The sequence below is a fragment of the Pelecanus crispus genome, chromosome 1, assembly GCF_030463565.1.
Source record: "Pelecanus crispus isolate bPelCri1 chromosome 1, bPelCri1.pri, whole genome shotgun sequence".
Taxonomy (NCBI): Eukaryota; Metazoa; Chordata; class Aves; order Pelecaniformes; family Pelecanidae; genus Pelecanus; species Pelecanus crispus.
In genome coordinates, this window is record NC_134643.1 from 102,537,470 (window position 1) to 102,561,462 (window position 23,993).

Here is a 23,993-nt window from a genome sequence, read left to right on the forward strand (position 1 = left end):
GCTTGGTCTAAAATACAGCCGAACCCGTTGCGCCCAGCCTCAGCAAGTCCGTTTGAAAAGCGTTTGTCGCTTTGTTATTTTTTTAAAAATTCATTATTAGTGCTCGAAGTCCTGACTTTTCTCAGAGACTAGGTTTATTTAGGATAAAGCATAGTAGAAAATAAAAGCTTGGCCGTTTCCTGAACCATTTCTCGCTTCATAAAGGTTGTTTTTGTAGGTCTGGGAGCTGATTCCTGCAAGCCTGGTAGTTGGTACCTTCCAGCCCTGATGTCAAGGTAAATGTACTGATTGGGTTTTACCTAATAAGTGGCTGTTACCTAGCATTCAGACTGGGGAAAAAACATCCAAATAGGGGGGGGGAAAAAATGAAAGACTTTAGAGAACTGGAGTGTTGTCGTTTTATATAAAGACTTGTCCAAACTCCCATCTGAACATCCTCCTTGCATTCTGTGCATTTTGAGTACATTTTAAAATACTTCGTATTTTAATTACATTTGAAATGCCATGCACCACTAGGTTTTCATAATTAGATTAGATTTTTTTTTTTTTTTTTTTTTTTTTTTTTACATTTAGCGTATGGGGTGAGGGGGATGACACCCGACAGCTTAGGCAGTTTGCTCAGCAGTGCCGTTTCCCTGCCCGCCACAGCCCCGAGGGTCCCGGGGTGCTGGGTGACCCCCCGGCAGACGCTTCCCTTCTGCTGCTCCCGTTCGGCAGCCTGCGAGGCAGCCCTCGCCGGGGCTTGGCCTCCGTTTTTCCTTCCTGTTGGCAGAGGCCACCCACTTGTGCTCTATGTTGTGGATGTGGAAAATAGATTGTTTGCTGATGTCTTTTATGTATTCGAAGCCTGTTACTTCGTCTTTGTCAAGCTAAAAGATGCTAGTCTTCACAGAGCTTTTCCTCTCTCCACATTCTTTTTTTTCTTTTCTTTTCTTTGCCCTTTTTCACCCTTTTTTCTTCCCCCATCTTTCCCTGTTTTTCTACTGTTCATTCTGTTTTCCTCCCTCCCCCCCCCTTTTTGGAGTGTATCTTCTAGGCTACAACTACCAAGTTGTAGTTTAACATGTAGTTTAAGTAGTTTGCCCTACTGACAACAAGCATTTGCTAGCAGCCTAATGTAGCACTCCCAGGCTTGGGTTACATACTGAATTTCAGGCCGAGTGTAGGTTGAAATACTCACTTGGCGGAGTAGGGTCCAGTCAGCTGTGTTTGTCTCTGGCAGGGGCATAAGGAAAACCCAATAGTTGAGATCTGTGCTAAGTTTTGTCTTTTTAATTTCCTTATCAGTTTACTCATGCACTGTAGCAACAGGATCCAGTTCCTAAGTGTGTCTTTTGAGGGCAGCTTTGTAGCAGGCAGGGTTTGCCTGTCTTACACTTACTTCAATGAGGACATTTCTAAAGGCTGAAGAACTCCCTACAAAGTAAAATACTATCGTCTTCTATAAGAGAAAACAAGAGAACTAGAAAGAAAAACAAATGAGAAATTGTTATTTAAAATCAGCCATCATTAAAAGACTTTGCAGTACATTATATCCACATGACTTTTTCAAGCTTTATTTCCTCTATTATCCTTAAGTCTCATGGAAAGATTCATGTTCATTTAGTATATTTTAAAACACAGTTGCCTGAAATGGGTGACAGAAGCACACGTGGGCAGAGTGTTCCTTGCACAGAATAGGCAAGTTTTTTGTATTTATTGAATGCGTGAGGTTTTCTTGTTCAGTGTGAGGTTTTCTTGTACCATCCTGTGCACATGCTGTCTGTGTGGTTTCCATTTCAAAAGCAGATTTGGAGAGACATAGCACTGGAAGTGACCTTAAAACCATTCTGACTGATAGCTCTGAAGAATTAACTATAACAGTGTTAACCAAAAGCAAAACTAAAAAATATGCACATAAAAAGGCAAGTGAACACTAGTAACAAATTTATTCCCCCACACCTTTTTTTTACTTTTCTTCTTTTTTTTAAATTGAAGCATCCTGATAGCATGCTAATGGTGAGTACAGCTATTCCAATACAAAGTGCTTTTTGTACGAGATAAAACCTGGTTGATTTCTTTGTATTAAAAAACCCCAAAGAGCATCTTACTTTTTGTGCCTGTGTGGATGAGCAGAGAAGGAGTAGAGCTGAAGTTTATTTTATTATTTAGTTTGTTTATTACTTTTATTATATGTTGCTTTTATTCCCCTTTGGTAGGCATGAAAGATGCACTTTAAAAAACCCCCAAAATTCAAAAAAGTGCTGTTGACATTCTTTCATTCTTTTGATGATCTTGGGGTTTAATTTTATGTATTAGAGAACAAAGAAAGCAAGCAATTCAGATCCATGTGTAAGAGAATAAGGAATAATTTAAAATAATTTATGAAGATGGAAGAGTGTGTCATTAAAAATTAAGTAAGACTTGTTGCTGTGTTGCTAAGCGTTTCATGTGGTGACAGTCTATCCCAAACCTCTGCTAGCAAACAGGACTCCATTGAGTCTCAGCATGTCCCCCATTAAACCATCACATCTCCAAAAGTTAGAAAGCTCATTAATGGCTTTCCACTGTGAAACAATAAAGAATATATTCACTGACTGGTCAGTAATTAGTGCCAACTAGTTTTTGTCCAGAAATATTCTGGTTCAGTTATTCCAGAGCTAAAAGAAATTTTTTTTTTAAAAAAAAAACCCTTTTGCATTTGTGTAGGTGTTTTTTACTGCCAGCAGTCTCCTTTTGCTTTTATTTGAAAATTCAAATACCTCTTCAGCCCAGTAGACCTATGAGAACATGAACTCCATTTCCCAGTCTCTGGCTTCTTTGTTGAAACAGCTCAGTTCATTGACTCAGTAGCCCCCGAAACACCAAGCCATTAGTGTCATAGTTCGGTCCTCTTTTGCCTCGTTGGTGTTTGCTTTTATAAAGTAGTAGAAAATTTAGACAGTATAAAACAGAGCAGAAAGTGTTGAAATTTTCCCTTTGCTCCTTTGTACCAGTAATCTGCATGGAGTCAGCTGAGGGTGCAGCTGGACTCCAGGAAATGTTTTAAGGTAACAGGAAAACAGAAATTCATTTCCACTCTCCTCATGGAAATGAGTGGTGCTGAAGTTCAGACATTCTTCCATGGAGAACATTGCAACAGGGACTACACCATAGCCACAATTCATGTCTCTGGGGTTCTGCTTTTGCAGACTGGGATTTCTTTTTAGCCTATATTACAACATGTGCCTTGCAGTGCTTGGTTACTTTTAAAGACCTTTGTAAGGATTTTGGTGTTTGTGGACATAGTTTGGGGAGCGCCTGGTGTGTTTGGCGCAAGCACTAGGAGCATTCTTGGTGACAGATCAACCGTGGGGTGAGATAGTCCCAAAATTAGGACTGCAGAAGTTGGTCACCTGTCTGTATCATGTTTTGTAAATAAGAGGAAGATAGGAGGAAAACAAAACTTAATGTTAATGAAGGTAATCCAACACTTGTTGTTAATGAACACTTAAAAAAAGAAGACTTGCATACAGTTGTGTAATTGAAATGGAAACATATAGAGAGAATCATAGACTGGAGGGTCTCTGGAGGCTGCACAGCACCCAGACCCTAGAAGAGGAATCAGGGTGCTGCAGGAGGGCAGCGCCACTGCTGTGAAAAAGCTAAACAATCACTCTTCTCCCCTGCTCCCCCACACCATCCCAATCTTTTTCTTAAGGAATCTTAATTTTTTGTCTCTGAAGCCCTATTAGGTATACATATTTATAAGACATTCAAGAAAACTGTGATTCTTTGATTAATGTTTCCAGGACCGGAAAGGAAGTAATACAGCCAACACACACAAAGAAAAAAAAAAATTTGTTACCTTTTTTTACTGGTGTAATATCTCTGTAACGTTTGATCCATATCTGCACGAAAGGTAGGTGTAGAAAATCACCCTGAAGGTATCTCTTGCTGTCAGTGGATCATGAATGTCAGTCTTGACAGGTATCCTCTAGTGACGTTATAAAGCATATGTGGTTATTTTAAGCAAAACTGTCCCTACTTTTGTCTCGTTGGAATATTCCTACTTTATCCCTAGTGTCTGTTGCTTTTTTGTCATCCTTAAGCTGAGAAATAATCTTCTAAAATCTTGTTAGCTGGTTTTAATTGTTTTTCTTCTTGCTAACTTCTAAAAGCCTCATCTGCCTTAAAAGATACATGATATTTTTACTGATACTGCAGAAGAAATTACCTTTTTTTTTTGTGATATGGTTCATAAATTCCAGTTATTGCAAAGTTTGCACTTTGGGTGCTGTGTATTTTCCTATACTTTTAAGCCACAAATCCTGCAAAGACTGCTCATGACTTGTTCTGTGACTTTCTGTGGAACTGTTCAATTGTCGAGCTTAAACGCATGCTTCAGTTCCTGTAGGATCCATTCAAAAGCCTGGTGGTAGGGATGCTTGCCAGCATCAGGGATCCCTGAGAGGGAGAGAAGGAGCTGATATTTTTCACTTGCTACTGTCTTGCAGCTTCCCTTCTCCCATACAAAGCAAGCAACTAACATGCTATTGATGATGTGTCTAGGGGAAAAAAATCAGGTAGGTAAATAGAATCTGAAGAGTCCAGTAAATGGATTCTGTTGATGTTTTGCCATTCAACAAGTAAATAATACCAGTAAAACTTGCGCTGTCATTTAATCATATGTCTATTCACTTGACCATGGAGTGTCTTAAGTAGTCACGCTATGTCTTGCCAAAATCTTCCATACAATAAAATGAATGAAATTGTCCGTGTTAGCTGTGCTTTGCATTTGACTAGATTTTTTTTTTTAATGGGACAGCTTCTCTCATACTTATATAGTTGTATGAGAATATATCAACAATTATGACAGAAGTGCCCATGAAGTGTGGGGGTAGTAATATGGAAGATGAAGCAATCCAAAGGCAAACAAGTTCATCACACTATGTCAGCATCCATTTTTAAGAGGAAAAGTCCCATGTGATGTAATAGAGAATTAGAACATTTTTCGTGATGCCAATCCTACATTTGACTGCGAGAGGCATCAGCAAAAAGTGGACACCAAAAAAGTCTGTGAAATGTAGGTCAAAACTTCCGAGAACTTGAATAAGCAAAAATGGGGAAAAAGGATTTGGAAACATGGCAGTATTAAAAAAAAAAATAAGGTCTGAAATAATTTATCTGTTCATGTTAAGAATAACCCCCTATTTTATAGGAGAGAAGAGAGGGCATAGAGGATAGAGTATGTAGCTTGACATACCTAAGGGGTGGGGGGCTTCCAGGCCATGCTGTAAAAGTAAAGCTTGAAGTCAGTCTGTGGCCTCAGCCCTTCCATCAGCGGGGTTAAATCAGGAGGATTTTTGTTGCTGACAGTTGCAGACATTCACTCCAAAGTGGGAGCAAAGAGCGACTGTGTTTTTCTGTAGTAAATGGTGCCTGTATAACAGCCAGGATCTGACTTACTTGGATCTCCTAAATGCTTGTTCAGCTGATAGGGTGACAACCCATCTTGCTATAAAGCCTCTTTACAGTAGAACTCCTGCTTCAGGGTGACAGCTAGGGTAAAATGGTTCACAATTTAAGAAAACAACCTAGCGAACATCGCTTGAATTCCTGGAGCTGAGCATATGTTTCTGTTTCGGCACTAATGTGCAGTGAACTTTGGTTAATTTATTTTAGGAGTAACTCGGTGTTCAATACCTAGCTGTCATGCATGGAAAACAAAAATTATTTGTGAGCTGGGATACAGGAAAGAGACATAACGTACTGAGACCCCCTTTGGGATTTGCAAGGTGACGGTGCCTAGGGTCTGTGCTGCCTTGCCGAGCTCAGCATGGAGCATAGGCAGGGCCTCAGGGATGATGGAGAACATGGGTAAAATACACCGTGGCATCACCTAAGTCCTGTGAAGTTTTCTCTTGCTCATTTTCGAAGGGCAGCAGGCAGAGAGGTGGCAGCTAAAGGTGATGCTATTGTTGAAATAGCACTGAGACTTCAGCTGAGCTTTGTAAAGGAGGATCATGGAGCACTCTTCAAACATTAATTTAGTTTCACGCTAACAAGGTAGAAGGCTACCAGTAATACCCATCTTACTTAGGACTGAGTGTAGGTGGAAACCATAGGATTAGCTCGCCTAGATAAGTCAGTGGTAAGGGCTGGAGTAGCTGACTCCCTGTCGCACTTGTAGTGCGTTTGTCCTGCTCAGAAATAGGCCACTTACTTTTATTGACTACAGTAATAGGCAGATCTCTATGATTTAACAAACTCCAAGACTTAACAAATCTCTGCTACCCACAGAAGCTGAAGTTCCTGCTCAAACAATAACTCGGCTACTTTGTCAATTTGTGTCCAAAAATACCCCAAACAAAAGCAAATGGTGGTTCAGCACTTTAAGAAGAAAGACAGATGGGGAGCATGGTGCAGCGTGGTACATGGCGGAGGTCACAGTGGGACAGAAACAATGTCAAACTTGCATTTCGTGATACTGGATTGCGGATTGATTTTCCACACTTTAATGTTCTTTTAAAGCCAAAGTTGTTCGTTTCTGTGTATTTGGATCTGCTTTGCAAGTCATGGACAAAGATCTAGGTGAAATGGTGCGCGATTATGTGCCATATAATACTCGCTGAAAAGGAGTTGGCTACAGAAAATGGGCAGAGGAGCGGGTGCTGTGAAATCAAAGTTTAAATGTGCTCCAGGTAGAAGCAGTGTGATGGGAACAGCAAAGTGTGGAGCTTAAGGGCAAGCTGCTACGAAGTTACAGGGCCTCCGTAACTGGTGGGGGCCAGGGACTGCTGACAAGCGGGGAGGAACTAACAAAGTCTAATACACATCCAGGAAAATGCCATTTCTAAATGTAGGTTAAAATTTTTGAACCTGCTTCCTTCAGGGTTCAGTTGTTTCCTCCAACTAGCAGTGTCTGAAGGTCCTTCAGCTTTCTGTGCTGTTGGAGTCTGCAGGGGAAGCAGCTGCTTGCACCCATTTCTGGTGCAAACAAGGGCGTATTGCCAAAATGCCAGTAAGTTAACCGGCGAGAAATGCACATGGAAGACATCAGCCAAAACCAGAACTGGTGATTGCTAAATGGGTGGGATACGTGGGAGCGTGGCCGGAGCTGTACAGGCTGCAGCCGCTGTGCGAGATGGTTCTGGTGAGACATTCGCCCCAATCCTGGCACTAGGGCTTGGGCAACCGGTGTAAGTACAGGTGTCACAGCTTTCCCTTCTGCCGACATAGGCTGAAACATTAGTGCTCTAGCAGGCGTCTTCCAGAAAGCGGTATCCTAAAAGGCGATGTGGCCTTGCAGTTACAAGGCTTGATCTCTATTCATGCCCTTCTCCTGAGAGTCAACAACAGAGCTTCTTCTGGCTTTGTCTATGGGACCAGGACTTAGCCCAGCTCCTTCATCCTGCTGGTGGGAAGCCCCTGTGAGACTTCATTAATTTTTGTCAGCTTTATAAAGACCTAGCTGGCTGACCACTCTCCAGGTTCAGTTTGTTTTGATGTTTGTGTTGTTTTCTTGGAAAGCCAGCCATGCTTCTGTCAGGAGTATCATTGACATTACAGAGCATAAACAGAAGGCTACGAAGGACCAGACTCTGTCAGCAGCACTTGCTTCCTGTGGGCTTCGGTACTTGGATGTGATGTGCTAGTTTTATTTTTTGATTTATTTGCCCCTTACTTGGGTAGCAGATCTCTTAAGCCACCTCTCAAATTGGTTGTTAGCATGTGTTAAGCATGTATTTTTACTGAGGTGGTTCTGAGGTATTTTTTAGATGAGGACACACACAAGATAAGTGTGTAAGTGTTATTTAGCTTCTGCATGTACTTGGTTCGGCGGCTGTTTTAGTTTGTTTGCTGTGTGGGGGCTCTTGTTGGTGAGTACTTTGGAAGTGTCAGGATAACTACCTCTGGTTGTTTGCTTCAAATTCATGTATTAAAATTCACTTCTCTTAGGCAGGGAGTCAGATTTCCCTGTTGCACTTTTTAATGGCACTTGGGAAATCCTAGCTCATAGTGTCATGGGGTTCTGCATCAACATTGCTATATATAAATGCATGATTAACAGATGAGCGGCTGGCAATATGTTCCACTGCTGAAAAGATGGATGTCCTGACATTTTCAGTGGCAAAATATGAAAAACTACAGTGCACACAGGTGCGAGAGAGCTGTGGACTCGTTTGACCAGTGAAGTGTGAGGGCTTTTCTGCTATCCTTCAGACAGGAGCCCATTCGAGAGCTAGACTGGCTAGTGTCCCTGCTTCGTGCTCTTCAGTTGTATATTGCTAGTTAATCTGGGCATTAGGTGGAAATGTTAAGATTGGAAAAGATACTTCATGCTGTTGTTGATAATTGGAATAAACCTCTATTACCTTGCCAAAAAACTTCTGAGAGTCTTGCATTAGTGCCCCCCATATTTGTCACTGGTTTAAGTATCTATATGGTGGTCATTTATGCTTAAGGGTTTGTTGTGAACTTATAACTATTTTTGCATGACAGGTCACAGTAATGAAAGGCAGTAGTAGGAATAAGGATCATTCGACAGAAGGAGAAGGAACTGGGAAGCGACCAAAAAGAAAGTGTCTTCAGTGGCATCCCCTGCTTGCCAAGAAACTCCTTGACTTCTCTGAAGAGGAGGAAGAAGAAGAGGAAGAGGAAGATATTGATAAGGTAGACTTCATTGGATGCTTTGACCGTAGAAGGTTAATGGTGGGTCAGATTCTCCCTAGCCGTGTTTTTGTTTTGTTTGCTTCTTGCTGTTCTCTTTTGTGAACAGATACAGCCAATTAAAAGAAGTGATGCTGTGCTCATAGAGGCAAGTAGCAAATTACACAGAAAAGTGAACTGTCAATCGTGCTTTTAAAATCTCGGACAAAACTCTCTTTTTTAGAGTTAGACTTGTAAGAGTTTTAACTGCGTTGTTTTAATAACATGTTACACATCTCGATCTTGATTGCTCAAGGTGGGGTTTTGACTTTTTTTAAACTGTCTATTTTAGACATTAAGTTAGCCTGTGCTTGATACCTGCTTTTAGTGGCTCTGAGGACATACCAAGCTAATAATTTTCTTTCTTTTTTTAAAGATTAAAAAAATCCAAAAATCGAAAAGGAAAAAGAAGGAAAAAGCTGTCAACAATTTTTACTATCTTTGTATGTGAAATGCAACTTACCCTCCAGAATAGTGAGAGCACAGGTGGAATAATCTGTCTCTGGTTTGACGCTTAGTATTTTGGTATTGTTCAATGATGCTGGCCTTACCCTTTTTTTGTAAGGATGCCACAATCTAGCACCTCACAGATGTACAGTTAGACTCATCCTCTGTAACAAGAAGTGGAAATGGGTTATGAAGATGCGATGTGTCCATCATGTGGCTAACGCTCATATCTGCATCTCCTTGATTCCTTCCTAAGGCAGGAAGGGACAAGTCAGTGCTGAGGAGACTGCCTTGAGCCACATACTGATAAGGAAGAGTGACTTTGACAAGGATAAGGAGCAGCAAGGAGGAGCCTAATACTGTGACAGTGCTTTCTGTTGACCTTACAGGTCACTTTCATAATGTGGTATAAAATAGCAGTGTTGCAGTTAGGTAGGAGATGTTTTTCTGTCTCACATGGTAATTCATTTCATTCAGCCAGAACTAGTCTTCTGGGGTGCGTCCCTTGTAGAAATGATACGCTGGCCTGTAAGCGGAGAGAGCCTATTTTGGCAGTGTATTTTGTTGAGATTTGCCCTGTGGCTCTGACAGGACAGCTGTGCAGTGGCTGCACTGTAGCACAGCTCACAGGCTGAGTAATGAATGGCAGGAGATGGGGAAACAACTGTTACTGATGCACTTGCGAACACAAGTGATTGAGGTCCAAGGTAGGCGCTGCTCACCTCATGCCACTGAGACGATTTCTAAGTTGTAGGAGGGGGGTAGGAAAGTTCTCCGCCCTCCAGCCCTTTTAGGACTGCTACTAGAGAACGGTCCTCAGCTTAGAAACCTGCTCCAATTGCAAGTCGGAGTTTTGTCTTGCAGAGAGCATGAATGAACCTTGGACCATCAGGTGAGGAGGTTTGATGTAGAACACTGGGTCTTCTGGACAGAATGGATGGCCTTTGGAGACAGCTGTGTGTATCTGTGTGCGTCTCCCTTGTTCACACACAGCACACACAGACTCTCAGTCTCCGTCAGAAGCATGGATAACTGAGTTTACACCCCTTCCCTTTTGGTTCTGCTAGGTGCCGCTCCTTGGCGCTGATGTTTTAGAGCAGGATGCTGATGAAACCGAAGATGACGAGTCCTCAGAGCAACGAGCTCGCCGACCAATGAATGCATTTCTCTTGTTCTGCAAACGCCATCGCTCTCTCGTGCGAAAAGAACACCCTCGCCTCGATAATCGTGGCGCAACCAAGATCTTGGCAGATTGGTGGGCTGTTCTAGATCCAAAAGAAAAGCAGAAATACACTGACATGGCCAAGGAGGTATGTTCTGTCTGAATGGTGGATGTAAAGGGAGTTCATTACATATTTGTCTTCTGTTTCTCTGTGTATTAAATGTTTTCTGTGAGGTCTTTCTCTTCCCTGAGTTCCTCAGCTTCCCCAGTGGGATTATGGTGCCCAGAGCAGCTGCTGCTCTTGCTTTGGTTCACTTGATCCTTTGGACCAGAATGAAAAGAAATTGGTCTGTGTACACGAACTAACCTGGCTCTAGTAGTCATTGGCACAAATATACGTATGCACTTTGTGATAGATATCACCTGATAATTACTGCGGGTACAAGCATTAACATGTGTATAGGGTGTGGGTAGTGGCCACTGAAAACACTAATATACAGTTCAGTGTCAGCTGACTAGTGATACTTAGCTCAAGCTGTGCATTTGCTTTTGATAATGCAGGTTGCTATTATAATGCAGGTGGACCAAACCAAAAGCATATTCAAGAAATGTAGTCCCTTTTTACCTTTGCTAAAGAATTTAAAAATTATTAGTCTTTCATGAAGTACTCTCCGTATGTATTGTTAACCAATTTCTGATAGAGCAACCTTTGGTGAGGCGGAGTCCAGTACCCAAATCAGAGAGCAATACATAGTCAGAGTCCTTTAACTGGGAGCAAGGAAAAGAGATTTATCCCTGTATTTCACAAAGTATCTTTACATCAGCTCAAAATTTATAAATGGGGCTTTTTAAGAAAGAGCTTGCTTGGTACGCTGGCCCCAGAAAGGCGGCGGATATCAATAGTAGAGCAAGAAAGACACAGCCAGTTACTTAGGCTGATAACATCACCCCAAAACAGATCCCTGTAATTATGTGTGGGATGTAGATTACGGATAACCATTGAATTCAATCTTAGGAAAAACAATGGAGGGCCAGTGAGAAGGAGGAACATCTCTCATTTGTCGAGTAATGCTAGCGCATTACAAGAAGTACAGATAGCTGTGAAACGATCGCGGAAACTATTATCCGTACCTGCCCCGTCACCAGAAGTTGTCTGCTACTGTTAACACATGTATATAATGTCTGGCTCTTTGGTAGTTTGTGTCTGCATGGAAAGGTCCACAGGAAAAACAAAGTGTTCTGCATGGCAGGTCCTTTTTGAAGCACAGTCTGTAGTACCTCTGTGACCCATCTGTGACACAGTGTTGAATACTTGAGTCTCAGCTTTGTCCAATTATTCCTGTTTTGTTCTAAATTCCCACTTACAAACTAGCGATGCTTCTTGAAATGTGTGGGAAAAGGGCAATTAGGAGATCCAGTCCAGATACAGAGGAAGGAAAGATGAAAATGAAGAAATAATTTTTGGAAGAAACAAACCCTGATGTGACCGTTTTTCTTAGCCTTTTGTCTTGCTGAAGGAAACTCATTCATTAAGAAAGAAAATAATTGCAGAACTTCTGTATGAAGTGACAGATCTGAAACTATTAATCATATTGTTGTAGAAATCATCGTTCCTGTAGTGATTTATTTATTTTTCTTGGCATGAAGAACAAATTGCATATTCAGTGTCAAAGTGAAACAACGAATCTAAGTAGTTTACATCATTACGACTAGTTCCAAGAATGTGTAGAAGAGAGATAGCGTATAATTTTTATTCTTTAAACAGTTGTATGTTACAACAATAATTAGCAGCTATAATGTGCTATTCAATATATTTGGGCCTTCTTCACCAACAGGCCTGTTCTGTGTGTGTGGTTTTGTTTTAACACTCACTTTTGTAGTTAGGCATATTGCTGAGACTGTCAAAAAGATGTTAATGTCAACTCTAGTGTGAACCATTTATTGGTATTTTTCCTAAGGAGAGCTCATTTAAAAGTCAAGAAGGTGAATGCCTCTGGAAGGACATAAAATTACCATTGCAGCAATAATCTTCCATTTGAGTACGTATATGTATAAGTTCATTGAGGTTTAGTATACAGTGGATGAGCTTCTGTTACCTAAATGTAGCTTTTTGGTGCCCTCTGACTTCCAGTTTTTACTGCATAGCCTCTCGCCACTGCCCTGGCAGGGCTCACATCTCCAAAGGGACCCTGTGTCGTATCCGCTACCCCCACAATGTGTTTTGTTTACCCTGAGCATCTGAATTGCTTTTCCAGAGATATAAATGGGCCTGACAGAAGTGGTCCCTACTGCAGTGGCTACAATCCCTGTTGTTTTACAGTCTGGAGAATGTTTTTACTACTTGAAGCCAGAGTTCACACAGCCATTTAGCTCAGATCAAGCTTCCAGCAAGCAGCTTTCAGTTTCTCTCCTGCTTAGTACCAGCAACTGATACTGTCTCAAGCAGTGTGCAGATCAAGGCATTGACATATTTACTTACACATATGTAGCTATATGCAAGATCTAGGATTTTGGAAGATAGTGAGGCACCCGAACATTTTGCCAAGTGGAATTATGAGAAGTTTTCTATTGGGTTGGACAGCTATCCGTGATTCCCACTGAGAGGATATATGGTTCATTTAGGCATTTTTGGAAAAACCTATTATGTACTTGTCTGTACCTTGGGGTGCCTTAATTTCCTAGAACTGTCCCCATGATCTCTCTATTTTCACTCTTATGGTTTATGGTCTCTTGTAGCAACACCTGCCCTAGAGACCTCACACTGTGCCTGCAGAGCTCCATGTCAGCTTCTGCTGGTGTTTTCTTTAGAGCAGGTTTTCTGTTTGTATCCTACAGACTTTGTAGATCAATTAACTTTGAAACTTTCATTCTGGAGGATTTAAGCCTAGTAGCTGATAAATACTCCCAAGTGGAACCACAAGTGTTCCTGCCGTTTCTTAGCATTTCCCTTCACTGAGGGGAAGATGAATTCTGGCCGCTCATAAATACACTCCAGCATTTTTAGTTACTACAATAATAGGGGTCGTGTTCTCCTGTTAACTCTTACAGGACTACTGGGAATATTCAGTTGCCTTGGAAAATATCCAGTGAGATTATTATTGTTCAAGCCCTGTTTCCCTTGCTGGAAAACTTCATTTTCAAATACGTCTTTGCATCAGCAAGATCCAGGCGGTCAGGATTGTTTCTTGTAGGGAGCAGCCTGATAAATCCAAGCCGCTGCCATTCAGTGGCAGAGTTGAACACTCTCCCTGCAAGTGCTCGGCCAGTGGTTTCGCAGGTACAGTCAGCCCGGCTGGGAGCTTGCTGTCCTTGCTGTGCCGCTGCTTTGGCAGCCGCCTCGGGGTAGGGGCAGACAAATGTTCTGGCTTTCCGGCCGGAGTCTGACAAGTTCACTGGGTGACGTACAGACCATAACATGTAATGTGAACCCTGCATCACTCAGGAGTGGAAAACAGAGTGTAGTATTTTCTGGGGATTTTTTTTTTTTTTTGTTAGATCTCTGGGAGTCATGTGACATTTAATAGTCAGTTGGTGGGATTTAAGCATACATTTAAAGTTAAGCATGTGCTAACTGCTACCCTGAGGTGTAGCTGTAATCCACTTGTGAGCTCCTATTCCCACCGCACTGGAGAAAGCAAATCTTGTTTTTATTTGGTGATGAAAGCAACTCAGGGAGTTGCACTGAAGTGCAGCACCTTTTTTTAAGCTCAGCTCTAAGGTGGTACCAGTCCCACCCCGTAACGCATCCTTCCCCAGGCTTTCACAAAACAGAAATGATACATCAGGCTGATACCACAAACATATCCTGTGCTTTTTCTATCTTACCTGGAACTTTGGGACATGATCCTTCCAGGCCATCCCTGCCATCCCGTGTCTTTGCATTCCAGGTTAAGGACTTACCTTTTTTTTTTTTTTTTTTCCAAGGGACTTGAGATGTCCTCAGACTGGCTGTCTTAAGTTGGTTTACTGCACAGTTTGTTGAATGGAGGAAAACAGTAAGCTCTGCTGTTGCCTTTGGCATTTTCTCATTGCTGTGTAGCTCATTTAAGTTATCTTCTCATGACCTGGCAAGCAGAATCTATCATTTTATTTTAGGCCTTGGTCTAATAGGTGCAAAAATCAATACTGAAAGTCTTTCGGAGATTTGGATCAGGCCCCTGTATGCATTTTATAAAACTACTTCTTGGCCATTGTTTAACTTTTTACATTGTCATTTGTCTTGAGTGCTGAAACGTGAAAGGGGCTGATGACTTCTCGTCCCCCAGTCTGCTCCCTCCCCTTCAGAGAGTGCAGTTAATGTTCACTACTTGGCTTTGCAGAGGAAAAAATCCATTAATACGCCACCTCACTCGAATTGTTCTTGTTAGAAGCTGATTAAAAGCTTATTGCTGCCTCCTCTTGCAAATGGCATGCATTCTGGTTCTCATTTGATGGGCAGCCTGTCGGCTTGTCAAATTACTCCACAGAATAATTCAATTACTCAAAGCAGCAATGCTGATATGAAGAGCTTATGTACCTCATTGCTAGCAATTCCGTGCTTTTCACTCTGCAGGCTGGAAACATGATTTGTGAGTGGGCTGTGGCTTTAACAATGGATGGCAAAGCTGCTTCTCTCTGTATTGCCTTTCCGCCTCTTCCCTTACCCCCTCCCCTTCCCTCCACCAGGCTATTTTTGTGGTATACTGAGCTCCTAAACCAAACTGAGGGAAAGGGAGAAGGGGCGAGGTGAGAGGTGTCGCAGTCCTTACTTTGTGGATTTAATTCATACACCACATTCAGAAAATACAGTGTGTATGTGGGTCAGCAGTCCCTGCAGATTTTTATTATTTATAGCCATTTCTATAAATACAGGACTTCACACAGCGGGTTCACACGGTGCTGTGCTTGTTGTAAACTGAATTGTTTTTATCCTTCCTACAGTCTGGAGGTAGCAAGTGCCAGCTGATAGATTAAGATGGAAATGAAAGTAAGGGAAAAACATGCGATGGTGATTCTGCCACAAGGCATGCTGCTTATTGATCTGGGAAAACACTGCAGTGACTTTATCAGAAGACAAGGTTTTCAGTGCTATTTCTCTATTTCATACCCAAGGGATATTTTTTTTTTTTCCCCTTCTGCATGTGTTTCTGTGCAGGCATACAGCCTGAAACATAGGTGCTTCTCTGTGCTGTAACTGGGACTGGTGACAGCTGGGTGGGTGGGAACGTGTAATCACAGAAGAAACTTCCTGCAGCTGCCCTGCCGTGTACTTCAGGATAAAACCGTTCTTTTGGTCGTTTGCTGCCATGGAGAGCTACCTAGTGCATGAGGAGGCATTGGGTTCCTTCTCCCTGCGGTCAGCACTGGTACTTACTGGGTAGGCTCCCGCAGCAGCCAGTGCTGTAACGCCCCTATCAGTTGTTAGGCAAACATTTGCAGCTGGAATGTGTGGCATGTTCTTCTGATTTGTCCGTTCTCCACCTTGTATAGCAACATGTTTAAAATACTGAAATGTGTTCTTTTTGTTGCTGTTAACATTCAAAAATCATGTTTTGGTCCAGTCAGCAAGATACTTGGAAAACATCACTGTTGCATTTTGTTAATAAAATAGGTCCCCATCCTTCCCATTACCCCCCAAACTGTGTAAGATACAGACCTTTTCTCCCCACCCCCCATGTGTAGTCTAGCTTGGTTTGTTTTCCTGCCTTACACCAAGAACATAGCAAACAACTGAGATGTGTGCTGTGTGCTCAAGGCCAGAGAAAGTTTTAAATCGTCCCAGTTTATTTTATGCAGCCATGCAGCATGGTACATTTTGGAAGGAACGCTGGGATGATGTTATCAGAAGTTACTGAAAATGAGAGGATACTGGTAGTGGTTTGTTTTCGGTGCCTGGTTTGGGAGAGCATATACTCCAATATTCTAAAATACAGAACTGTTAGAGAAAAATGAGTGCAAGGTAAGGAGCATCATGCTGCATTTATTGCTGAATGTATGTTTTCATTTCGTTCAAACTAGAGAGTAAACAAAGATGGTACCTGCAAAAGAATTCAAATAGCTATCTTTGTTTCCCAGAGAGTGAGCATACAAGCACTGGGGAGCAGTTTGCAGGATCAGAACTCCAGCCTGCTCTGGGTGATAAACCCTCAGGAGAGGAAAGAGAAACCCCACTTCTTTAAATACAGCTCTACTTATCTTAATATTTCTTCTTAATAGATTGTGTTGGTGGTCAGACTCTAAGCATGTGATTAAACTGTTAAAAAAATCACGATATTTAAGGATTATTTACTACATTAAATCCTCTTATACACAGTGCACTCTATTTCCCTGTGGATAGTATAATGTCATGACTGGTAATTTTGTTTTTCTTTTCTAGTACAAGGATGCATTTATGAAGGCAAATCCAGGGTACAAGTGGTGCCCCACAACAAACAAACCTGTGAAAACCCAGACATCCACTGTTACAAACAGGAAAAAGCTATGGGCCTTTGCATCAGACTCTGCAAAAGATTTACCAAGCCCGAGGAAAGTAACAAAAAGTGAAGAAATGCCACAGCTTAACTTCGGGATGGCAGGTGAGATTTCCGTCCATGTTACTCAGACATAGCATCCTCATTTTGTTTGAGGATGTGGTGTTGAAATCATACTGTGATACCAGTTTTCTTTACTGCACATGGTACTGTAGTGCAAATAACTTTAATGTCCCACATTAGGTTGCCAGGACTGTAGTTAAACCTCTGCATGACAAGTGTCTAAAATTTTCCTTAAGGCATGATTGCTTTCAAGAGTCAAGTCCAGATATGTGGCATCATAACCCATACCCCATTTGGGGTCCAGATTTGACTGATTTTTAATTCCAGCTTATCTGCTGTTAGAGATTTTAATTTTCTAGTCAAAAAGGAAAATGTTGATTGTGAGCATTCTTTTTCATAGAGCATTGTACTATGTTTAGTAATTTGCTGTTTACAAAAATAATTTATGGGTGTCTATGAAGTTGGAGGTGTTAACATTCTTGTGGATGAATGTACGGCTGGAGCTAACTTTTTGTATTTAAACCAAGAGAAGAGTAATATAATTTCACTTAAAATATGCTCTTTTGCCCATTATACCTTGGAGGGGTGTATTCTAACCTTTTAAACTTCAAAAAAAAAAAAATCAGATCTGTGAGTAAGTGTAGGTGGGAGTGCCTGAACTAGTGAAAGGCAGATAATCTCTCACTGGTATCCACAAATAGCAGAACTGTTGCAATCATGACCTTGAAATACAGAGACATTAATCTTAAATACTGGCAGCTCAAGAACCTAACAGTCAAGGTAGAAAATAATTTTTCCCCTACCACCCTTTTTTCTTTTTTTTCTTTTTTTCTTTTGAGGTTTAAAGTTTCTAATTTTATAAATACTGGTGTATTTGAAACTTTGTCGTATCCTACCTAGTTTATGACAAGTGTGTGGCAGGAAGGACTTTTCTGCTTAGAGAGATCATGAGCTGGAGAGTGGAAGATGGTTTTATGGAACAAGTGTAAAAGGATAAAAAGGGATTAAAAGGCATGTATACCTTTTTGCCAGTATAGTGGTATGAAAATTCCTGTAATGAAATTCCTTGTGGCTTTGAAGGAACTGTGACATGTGATCAAAATAAAGTTTTTCATGCTATATAGTTACGATACATGGGAGACCAGTTCTAAAAATTGCAAGCCCCTTCATCCTGTCTGCTTTTGCTATCAGAGGAGTAACTTCTACACTCCTTTAGGGTTTATTGACTTAACGCAAAGAACAGGTAATAGGCCTTGGTCTACGTGTCTGCCATCCCCCACCGCTCCTGCTGAGCTGTCCAAATGTGGAGTTTCTGAGTACAGAGAGGTCTTGAATCAGCACTTGTCAGAGCAGAGGACAGAGAACTTAAGGATTAATTAGAAACTAATTTATTGTTTATCTATAGAGCCATTCATTTCAGAAGAAGGCCCTTTTGTGCTACATATGATTTAAATTTTTTTTATTATTATTACTTATTTTTTTTACTGCAGACTGAGTCAGTGAGCATAGTAATTCATATGGGTCTCACTCCAGTCCTCATGCCAATGAAGGCTGGCTATTTCTTGAGTATACCAATAGCTCATAAAATAAAAACAGCTTCTGACAGAGATGTTTGCAGCATCCAAATCATGAGAAGTCTGCCATGCCAAATGGATTGCTGTTTTGTCAACTACATACCAGTTCATGCTGAATGTGTTTTGTTGTGTTCTTCTCTCCTTGACTTCATGTGGTAGTTCAGTTCAACTCCGACTCTTCTATCCAGCACAACCTCTTTTAAAATCCAGGCTGTATACTAGCTGATGAACTAAAATGTGGCTGAACCAGCTCAGAAACACTTTTACATTTGAAATGCCACTGAGTGTCTTGCATCTTCAGGGCAGATAGCTTCCTTAGGACAGGGATTATATGATTTCAGAATCATTCCAGGAAATCTGTTTTACTTGTTGGCAGTCATTAATCCTGTCTCGATTGCTTTTTACATATTATGTTTCGTTTTGGAAAATGTAATATATAGAGAGTAAGATCTTCCCTTCTTTTTTTAAGTCTCACACAGGCCATATCCCATTTTTTTGGCATTCCAACAATACACACCCCACTTCTAAGCCTCTCGTGTTGACCTGTCTTGTGTCAAGAACCTGAGGTGTGGCACCAGTATTCGGCTTCTGACCTGCAGACCCACTAGTGGAGTCCTTGCTCATCCAACCTGGAAGTTGTAACTGAGCATGGCTTTTTATGACATGGCTCACCTGTGATCTGTTGTAGGGCGTAGGGCAAAGACAACTGCTGTTCGCAGGTGAACGTGACCATTGCAGCATCTACCCTTGCAACTACAGAGCGAAGTGAGCAACAGCTTTGCTATACAAATGCACAAGATTCCCAATCCCAATACTTTCACATTTCTCATCAGAAGAAAACTGTCTGAGCCAAAAAGCTTTTTAGTGAAGCAAAGGGTAGAAAAAAGACACTTCCTAGAGTAGGCGGTATTCTGACAGAGAAGCAATTTTTGTTTTCTAGAAAGACGCTTAATTCTGCACCCAGGTAAAAGTCAGTTGAAAGTGGTACCTGCTCGCCTTCTTTCTGCTTAGTTCTTTGTCAGTTCGTTCTTTCCTCTGAAAAATTGCAATGATGAACAAGCCAGCCTGCTGAGTTTCTAACCAGACCAATACTAACAAAGTATGTCATTCCCAAGTAGTGAGATGGTTTGAAGTTTCATCAATATTATTATATAAAGCTGTTGAGAAAGTCACAAATCGCCTCCCATTCTGCAAGTCAAATATGTGTGCTATTTTCTCACTACTGTTGATTTAAACACAAATTGCTTTAAAATAGCATTTAAATTCTTAATTTTTCATACCAGTAAGTTCTTAGTACCATAAGAGAAACATTGTTGTGCTGAGAAGGCACTATAAACATACGGCAGTGTTTGCATATGTACATTTTGTCTTCCCTTAGATGAAGTTATTTAGTAATTTGAAACCTTAGTGAAAAGATTTTTGTTTTTATCATGATCAGACATCTAAATGCCAGCCCTCTGCTACAGCTGCAGCATAAGTATTCAAGTTTTTTAAGCACCAAATTAAACTTTCACTTTCCACTTAGCTGTCATTTTTTTTCCTTCCTCTTAATTATTATATTTAAATAAACAGTTTAAGTATTTTTTAGCTGGGGAAAGAACAGTCCTATCCTTGTCCTGTTATGATAAGCTACTAATTTGAAGGGCAGAAAGCTGAGACCACCAAGAAGGTATTTAGAAGAGGGGAAGAACTTCAGAGCCATAAGCTGGGTGTTCTCCAGTTGGCCAAAACTGAGGAGGGGGAAGAAGACCCACAGGTAACTAAAGTGAAGCATAAGAGAGTAGCTGTGAGCCATCAGTGTGATGTGGGCATAAAAAAGTGCTGTCCTGCAGTGTGTCAGTCAAAGTGTTTTGAGGAACTGTATGGAAGTTAATTCCATTGAACAGAGCACAGCTCATCTGACGGGGTTGCCCTGCTGGTCATTCACATGCAAGAAAGATGAACTCCACCTGGAACAGCTGGAGAGGAGAGCTACAGGGATAGCTGGGACCGTGGGAGATAGACATGCTTGATGACATCAGGAGATCTTGATTTGCTTAGGCTAGGAAAGCAGGTGGAAGAAGAGTAGGGTGACTCCATAAACGCAGAGGAGGGAAATATCATTTAGGGAGAACAGTTATTTAAAGATGTGGGCACCAGAAAAAAATGTGTACCACCTGGCCCTGAGTAAATTTAAGCTGAAAACTGGAAGAAAACTCTTAATACTTAAAAGATTTGAGTTCTGCAACAGCTTTCCAATGGGAATACAGAAAGTAGAAAGCAGCCAGTACTGTTTAGTATGGAGCTCAGTAAGTTTATGATGGACCCGGAGATCTCTTCCCATCTCTCCTTCCTCCAAATTAACTGCCTGCTAAGGCAAAGATAGGTGTTCACATGTCACTTCTTAATTGGTCTGATGTCCTCTTGTTTGAAGGACTGAATTGTTTCTGATGAAGTATCTTGATGGCAGAAAGTGCTGTGCTGACAGGATCGCTTCACTTGCAAATTGTGCTTAGGTACTTGCTGGCCCTTCCCATTTTCTGTCTCCATTTCTTCAACCACTTCTTGTTACTAGATCCTACACTTCTGATAGTGCCTTGTCTCTTTGTAGAAACTTAATGTCTTTTGTTCCCTTTTTTATTTAAAAATAAAAAGATTTAAAAAAAAAATCTATACAGAAAATGCCACACACCTTCTACCTGTTTATTATGGTAAAGGAAAAAAGTAAAGCCAGTTGAACATTGGGTTTGAAGTGAGATGCTATTTAGGCTGTGTTCTTAAGAAAATGAGCCACTCTTCTATCCTTGAGATAGTAGATGAGCCTGGTTTATTCACAGTGGTTTCCTCTGCTTCTTTTACTGCTGATTTAAGAAAGTATTGAAAAAAACTTACCCTGTGAATGTCAGTGCAAGATGCTGTCTGAGGGAGAACTTTTGGCAGTGTCCTGGTTTCAGCTGGGATAGAGTTAATTTTCTTCCTAGTAGCTAGCACAGTGCTGTGTTTTGGATTTAGGATGAGAATAATGCTGATAACACACTGATGGTTTAGTTGTTGTTAAGTACTGCTTATGCTAGCCAAGGACTCTTCAGCTTCCCATGCTCTGCCAGGTGCACAAGAAGCTGGGAAGGGGGCACAGCCAGGACAGCTGATCCAGACTGGCCAAAGGGCTATTCCGTACCATACGATGTGATGCTCAGTATAGAAACTGGGGGGGGTTGGCCAGGGGGCAGCGATCACTGCTCTGGGATGGGATGGGCATCGGTCGGCGGGTGGTGAGCAATTGCATTGTGCATCACTTGTTTTGTATATTCTCACACACACACGCTTTCCTTTTCTGTCCTATTAAACTATCTCAACCCACAAATTTTACTGGTTTGGGTACTGGTTTGGGTCCTCCCCTGCCCTCGATTCTCTCCCTGATCCCACTGTGGGGTGGGGAGACAAAAGAGAGCCCAATAAAAGTTTGTGTGAATGGCTGTGTGGTGTTCAGCTGCCTGCCGGGTTAAACCACAACAGGCAGCATCTGTGGTATTGAATTAAACAGCACTAGTGAGTATTCCCATGAACTGGACTTTGATCACCTGTAGCACTAAATCGTTTGGAGGTTTACAGGTACATGGTTGACCCATGTCAGCTGAAAAGCTCAACAAATTCCTCAGCACCACTCATGACTGGGAATGGGCTAGGGGATTTCCCAGGGGGCATTTTGGATGCAGCTATTCTGCATCCAGATTTTGCGTAACAAAATGCAACCAAATGGACAAGGGTAATTGTTCCAGTTGGCCTCCATTCCAGGGAGTGGTCCTGGGCACATGTAATTTATTGTTGTAGAGAGGGGTTTTGTATAGTTTGGTGAAAGGAAATTGGAAAACCTGAGTGCACGCTTAGTGAAACCTAGGGAAAGTCACTTATCTTTGGTATCTCGTCATTACTGAAGTTGGTGTCTCAGCAATACAGCAAGGATAATGCTTCCCTTTTTCTCAGGTTCTGGCTGTTGTGGGAGACATTTGTGCTACAGACTGTCTCCTTCTCTCTACATGGCGCTCTGTTAAATCGGGCCCCTGCATTGTTTCCAAGGCACTCCCCCAAAATCAGACAATCACTGTTCTGAGTGGAAAAGCTACTCCATGAGTAACGCAGTGCCAGTGTTCATTGCTTTCACTTCTTGTCATTTTCCAAGCTCCTGAGGTGCAGGAAGGCTGGGGGCGAGAAGCTGTCAGCATCAAATACTTGGAGAAAGAACATTTATATCTCCATTTTACTTTCTTCAATTATATATTGTATTGGCAGGGCAACAAGTAGGCAGGCAGCTTGCCTGGCCGGTGCCTGCACTGTTCTGGCACAGAGGATCAAGCACTTCATGCTTCAGAGCTGTCAGGCTGGCACTTTTCACCACTAAACGCAGCTCTAAATTAAAGCTAAATGAAAATAGAAATCTTGCTTCAGAACTTGATCATGTCATTTTGTTCCATCCTTTTACTTGTTCAGTGGCCAAAGAAGGGAGCCACTCCCTCAGTAGGAGCATTCATTGAGTTAAACATGTGTGATACTAGAGCATCTTTGTGTATATTTATGTATGAGATCATTACAGTTGCTGTTTTAAAGATATCCATCTCTGTAGTACATAAAACCTTTGGCAGTAAAATTGTAAATCCATGCAGTGGGGTGTTAAGCACACAAATCCAATTAAATCCTTCAAACAGCTTTGAAAGCCTCTCCCAGAGGGTAGAGAAATGGTTATTTGTGATTTTCTTGAACCGCCTTTTATGGCAGCTTGCTTAGAGTGTCTGTGACAAGTAGTCGTCTGGGGGTTTAATGCTGCAAATGGTAGGTTCTTTAAACAAGCAAATGAATAAACTTAAGATTTGGTTTTACTCTTTTAACAGATCCTACACAAATGGGAGGCCTGAGTATGCTGCTTCTAGCAGGGGAACACGCCCTGACTGCACAGGAGGTAAGGAACTCTCTTCTCTCCCTTACCACGAGCCCTCAGTTTAAAGAGAGCTCTGAAGAGGAATATTTGACCAGTGGGAAATGAAGTGTAAGATACATCTTGGGTAACCTCAGGTGGGACCGAAGTGTGCGCCCTGTGATACAAGTCTTGTATCCCAACTGTGAACATAGAGGTTGGGCCCAGTTTTTATATCGGTTCAATATTAGCTCTGCTGACTAAATATTTGATCAGACTAGGCAAGTCTGCCCCCTGAGAGAATGTTGTCACAGGTGGAAGGGTTGAAATACAGTGACTGTGTTAACGAACAGGTGGTTTGCAAGCTCTTTTGGGCAAGGATTTCATATGCTTCTGCAATGCCTCACACAACTGTGGCCTTGGCACTAATAGCCAAATAAATGCCTAATAATTTCCGTCAGTCTGTCATTATATATGCATTCTGAAACTATGCAAGTGCTAACAGGTAATCAAAATATTGCAGTCTAGTCCTATTCACTAAGTCTTTATGTCTAAAAAGAAGTTTGTAGTTCGTTGCCATCACAAACATTTTGTTTTTACGAAGGAGTCTAGTAAATAGAAGTGTTTCTGCATATCTCCACTACTGCAGAGACCTCTGGAAATTCTTTAGACTGATTATCATTTATGATGTATTTTTTTGGGCCAGCTTTGAAAATTGTTCAAAAGGTGGCTTGTATGTT

General features: G+C 41.5%; 1 protein-coding gene across 1 annotated transcript in view; it reads left to right on the forward strand.

Moving 5' to 3' along the window:
• Window positions 1-264: 264 nt before the first annotated feature.
• The window catches only part of BBX (BBX high mobility group box domain containing), a 67,533-nt gene continuing 43,804 nt past the window's right edge, over window positions 265-23,993 (forward strand). Inside the window, exons 1-5 of the mRNA XM_009488291.2 lie at window positions 265-275; window positions 8,464-8,634; window positions 10,185-10,427; window positions 16,635-16,833; window positions 23,231-23,298. Of these exons, the coding sequence (XP_009486566.1) occupies window positions 8,473-8,634; window positions 10,185-10,427; window positions 16,635-16,833; window positions 23,231-23,298 (672 nt within the window). The 5' untranslated portion in view covers window positions 265-275; window positions 8,464-8,472. The remainder of the gene's footprint in view (window positions 276-8,463; window positions 8,635-10,184; window positions 10,428-16,634; window positions 16,834-23,230; window positions 23,299-23,993) is intronic.